At 63.7% G+C, this 4972-nt stretch overlaps 1 protein-coding gene across 1 annotated transcript in view; it reads left to right on the top strand.

Moving 5' to 3' along the window:
* Positions 1-4750, top strand: part of LOC112402638 (receptor-type tyrosine-protein phosphatase V-like) — a 13230-nt gene extending 8480 nt beyond the window's left edge. Inside the window, 11 exon segments of the mRNA XM_024749664.1 lie at positions 1-188; positions 675-739; positions 1651-1777; positions 1854-1898; positions 2399-2492; positions 2596-2653; positions 2656-2685; positions 2781-2857; positions 3662-3796; positions 4337-4498; positions 4721-4750. The exon segment at positions 1-188 is cut by the window's left edge and continues 1 nt beyond it. Of these exon segments, the coding sequence (XP_024605432.1) occupies positions 1-188; positions 675-739; positions 1651-1777; positions 1854-1898; positions 2399-2492; positions 2596-2653; positions 2656-2685; positions 2781-2857; positions 3662-3796; positions 4337-4498; positions 4721-4750 (1011 nt within the window).
* The last annotated feature ends 222 nt before the right edge of the window (positions 4751-4972 follow it).

Here is a 4972-nt window from a genome sequence, read left to right on the forward strand (position 1 = left end):
ATCAACCACACCTGGTACGACCACCACTACGGGGGACGTGACTCCTACCTGGCCGTCCTGCTCCCCAGCCCCTTCTACCCGGGGCCCTGGGCCGTGCCGACGTCCTGGATGGTGCCTGTGGGAACAGAGGACTGCGGCCAGACCCAGGATGTTTGTAATGGGCAGCTCAAGCCGGGTTCCCACTATCGGTGAGGGCCAAGGCTGAAGGGAGTGGGAGACACTGAAAGTTTCATTGATGGGTTGTTTACACCTGTGTCAACAAACGAGCTGGACTAATTCACAGAGAGAAAGCATGTGCTGGTCCAGGAGGGTCAGTAGAGTTATTCTGACTGGGCTTCCTGGTAGGCAAGGCAAAAAGGGGAATGCCCACCTGCCACATGGTTCTTTTCTCATCAAAGCAGGGGATGGATTCTCTTTCGCTTTGCTAGGGCTATACCGAGGATACCAGGCACCTGTTTCTAGGTCTTCTTGCTCTCAGAATAGGGCAGTGGAGGCAGGAGAGAAGCTGGGAGAGGGTGGAGTTTGCTCTGAAGTCTCAGATGACAGGGCGCCAAGCCCTAAACAGGTGAGGGGGGCTCCTGCTACCTGACCAGCTGCTGCCCGTGACTCAGTTTCCTGGGAGGGGCGCAGCCCTCTTTGCCAAAAAAATGGAAGGTCCTGCCCCTATGTCACAGGTTCAGTGTTGCAGCCTTTACCAGGTACAGCTCTGAGACCCTCATCTCCTTCTCAGCCTTCTCAGGTAGGTGGGCACCCAGCTAGGACTCCAGCTGGGTCCTGGGGTGGGGATTGGTGCTGGGACCTCCCTTCTGAGGCTCAGCTACCAGCAGGGACCTGTCCTGCCTAACAGAGCTGGGAGCCCCAGAGCCAGCGAAGGAGGTGCTCCTGGTGGCAGCCCTGGCCTGGGTGGGCTGGGGGTAGTGGGCAAGACAGGCATTGAGGAAACGGTTTGCTGCTGCTGTGATCGCTCTACCCTCCCGCAGGGCTTCCCTCCGCCATGCTGCTCCCGGTTGGCCACCGTATTCTGGAGCAGCGCTGACCAGTAGAAACATAAGGCAAGCCACAAGTGAGAGCCACATCTGTGGTTCCCAGTAGTTATGTTAAAAAGAGAAACATAAACAGGTGCAATTAATCTCAACCACGTTTTATTTAAACCAAGATATTAAAAATATCATATCAACACGTGATCGACTTTTTAAAATGATTAATGAGAGATTCTACATCCTTTTCTTTTTAATCAGTGGAACTTTGAAATCCTGTGTGTAGCTTATGCTTGCAGCAAATCTGAAACCGGAGCCGCTCCGGTTCGAGTGCTCAGTAGAATGGCCCAGGGCACGTGGCGACCGTACTGGACAGAGCAGCTCCAGAAGGTGCGGGGCCAGGCCTCCGCCCTCTTGTCCTCAAGGGTGTTGGGTGGGCCCTGCTCAGGAGCTGGGGGCAGGGAGGGCTCACAGGCTGTTCTCGGTGCCCGTCCAGGGTGGTCCCCCTGGCAGCCTTCTCTGGCCTCGGTTCAGCACCTGGGACTTCCTTCTGCAGGGTGAGGGCTGTCACTGCGCCCTCCACCCAGGGGGTCTCGGGCCCAGGGGAGGCTGGTGTGTCTCACGGGGCGGCAGGTCGGGGCTGCCCAGCTCACCCTTCCGTCTCCGTCCACAGAGCCCCGGGCCAGCGGGTCCCGGGTGGCCGTGCCCCTCCCGGCAGCGGTGGGCGTCGCAGCGGGCGGTGGCCTTGCGCTTGGCGCCTTGCTGGGCCTGCTGTTCTGGAGGCGAGTGCAGGGGCGGAGGTGAGCGGCGGGGAGGGCTGGGCCGGCGTGTTGGGGGAGCCCCAGGCTGCCTCCCAGGCCCCGTCACCCTCTGCAGGTCGGAGAAGAACCTGTGCTCCCAGGAGCTGGCGGCTTGCAACGTGCGGTGAGTGTGCGGCCCCTGGCCCGCCCTCCACAGGCTCGGTGATGACGGGGTCTCCCCGGGACTGCATCCCTCGCCCCCCCCAGCCGAGCCCGCCCTCAGCCGCTGTCACACCCTCGTCACCCTGCTCCCAGGGGCCCCCGGCTCCTCCCAGGCCCTCAGCCTCTGCCTCCAGACTCCCGTCCTCTCGGTCCCCGACTGACCACCTGGACGGTTGCGGGCCAAGTCGCTTCCGTCTCCTTCTTTCTCTTCGATGTCGGATTTCGCAGTCTTCCCAATATCGCTACTGTTCTTCCTTCTCTCGGCCACACCCTGAGCGGCGCTTCGAGCAGCTGTGCCCAGAGCCATCCTCAGGACCCGGGGGCGGGGCCTCAGACACTCATGCCCACCTCCTCCGAGTGTGGTCCTGTTTGCCCTGCCCCCTCTCTCTGGCCCCTACGGGCGCCCAGGGCAGGACTCTGCACACCAGGGCTGCCACCTACTCGTCTCTCTTCCCCCAGGTGGACCCACTGGCCCATCCCTGCCCACAGCTTCCGACAGGGCTATGAGGCCAAGAGCGCCCGTGCCCACCAGGCTTTCTTTCAGGAGTTCGAGGTGAGGCCTCTGCCGCCCCCAGGCTCTGGGGGGCCCCAGCTGTGCACGACCCCGCCCCCGGTGTGGGGGTGACATGGGTCTGCTTCGGCCCCCGTCTCTGTAGGAGCTGAAGGAGGTGGGCAAGGGGCAGCCTAGGCTGGAGGCCGAGCACCCTGCCGACACCACGAGAACCGCTACCCTCTTGTGCTTTCCTGTGAGCATGGCAGGCAGGGGTGTGCGGGCCGCAGCTCGGCCCGGAGGAGGCGCTGCGTGTGCCCGCCCTGAACGCGTGGCTTTTAGCGTCTGCGGATGACCACTGCCGGGTCAGGCTGACCCCGCTGGATGGAGAGCCTCACTCCAATTACGTCAACACCAGCTTCATCCCGGTAGAGCCGCCTGCGTGCTGGCTGCGGCATCCACTCGGGAGGGGCCCGGTTTGCAGGACACGCTGTCCTGCCCTAGCCGTCCATGAAGACCGCCAGCTTGTGTGTTGGTCGCTGTGCTGGGACCGCAGGAGGCAGGGCTGGGCTACGCGGATTCTCACCTTCAAAGGAGCAGGAGTTGTGTGTGTGTGTGTGTGTGTGTGTGTGTGTGTGTGTGTGAGACGCCTGCCATGCGGCATGACAGGTGCTGTAATAAGGGCACACGTGTGGTGCTCAGAGCTCATGAAGAAGGAACGTTTAGTCCACCTAGGAATCAAGAAAGGCTTCCTGGAGGAGGGGGCATTTGGTCTCTTGAAGGATGAGCGGAATCCTGATAAGTGATGAAAGAAGGGCAGACGTTGCAGCTGGACAGACCCAGAGAAGAGCCAGGTGGGACATGTGGACAGAGTGTGGCGGGGTCAGCGGGTGGAGGCAGGAGAGGCAGATGGGGCTGTTGGAGGAGGGACTGAGTGCCGGCCTCGGGGATCTGGGTGGGCAGTGGAGCCCTGGGAGAAACGCAGATGGTGTGGGTCGGGTGGTGAAGGGGTGGCCTGGGGAGGCTACTTCGGGGCCATCAGTGTCTTGTCATCGTCCCATCGAGGTGGGGCTGTCTCCAAGTCACCCTCCTGATTTGGGTCCTTGGTGCACGTGTGTTCACGTGTGTACACACGTATCGGCCTGCACACGAGTCCTCACTCCCAGAGATCACCCATGGGATGCATGGCTGTGTGCTGGGGCCCCAGCTAACGTGATCCTGCCCACCCCCAGGGCTACACCCGCCCGCAGGAGTTCATCACCACCCAGGGGCTTCTAAAGAAGACCCTGGAGGACTTCTGGCAGCTGGCGTGGGAGCAGCAGGTCCGGGTCGTTGTCATGCCGACGGTGGGCATGGAGAGTGGGTGGGTGAGCGTGCCACAGCCCCCGGGGTGGCCACCAGGTGGCAGGCTCTCCCCACGGGACCAGCTGTGGGTCTGGGAGGCCAGGTGAGGCCTGGGGGTTGGTGGGGTCCCCAGGCCGCCCGGGATGGGGCAGGGAAGGAGACCAGGAACCCAGGCTCCCAGCTGGACTCGCGCCTCCATTGCCGCTGCTGTTTCTCACCGAGATCACCCTCTCCTGCTCCGGGCCCAGTCTGCGTCCTTGCTTTAAACATGCCTGTGCCCTGCTCCGTGTGGGGCCCTGGGACGACACCTTTGAGCCCCTGCAGCTGGAGCGGTGAGGCCAGGCCAGGTGGTCCTAAGTAAGGCCGTGCAGTTTGCACAGGAGCCCGGCAGCTGCCTGGAAGTCCCAGGGGTCACACAGAGGTCTGGGGATGGAGGTGCTGGGGCCGGGCCGGGGGAGAGAGGCTTCCGGACAAGCAGGGTGACGGAGACAGACGGGTGGGTGGGAGGTGCTGATACAGCAGGGGTGGCAGTGACGGGGGGGCCCGCATCCCTCTGGCCCTAGGTGCTACGTGAGCACCACTGGCCAGCCGACTACACCCCTGTCACCCACGGTCACGTCCCCGTCCACCTCCTGGCCGAGGAGCCCGAGGACGAGTGGACCACGCGGGACTTCCAGCTGCAGCACGTGTGTACCCGCGAGCGAGGGGTTGTGACTCCTCGGAAGGTCGGCTCACCTCCTGGGCCTCTGGCCGCCCCCTTGCCCAGGAGGTTGGAGGTTAGGGAGGGTAGGGAAGCACAGGGAAGGCTAAGGGTCATCCGAAGTTGGATGGGAAGGGATGGTTTCTGCCCTGCCCTGCGCCCGGCTCAGGGCCCCCGCTCACCCCAGACCCCTGGGCTGTGACCTCCTGGGGCAGCAGTGCCCCCCTCCCCCTTGGGCCCCCTGCAGGCAGACTCCCCGGGAGGCTGGAGGAGCTGAGGGGAGCATCCCAGTGTGGGGGGCACACCCCGCCCTCAAGATCTGGTGACAGAAGGCGGGCTGAGCAGAGGACGGTGGGTTAGGAGGGGCAGGGAAGCAGCTGCGGTTCACCACCCGGCCGGACCGCAGTGTCCCCGAGCCCCCCAGCGCCCTGCTGGCCTTTGCGGGCCCCGTTCGGGAGAGGAGCGGGGCTTGTCCTGGTGCAGGCAGGCGGGGCAGGCG

This window comes from Neophocaena asiaeorientalis, unplaced genomic scaffold (genome assembly GCF_003031525.2).
Source record: "Neophocaena asiaeorientalis asiaeorientalis breed wild unplaced genomic scaffold, Neophocaena_asiaeorientalis_V1.1 scaffold44, whole genome shotgun sequence".
Taxonomy (NCBI): domain Eukaryota; kingdom Metazoa; phylum Chordata; class Mammalia; order Artiodactyla; family Phocoenidae; genus Neophocaena; species Neophocaena asiaeorientalis.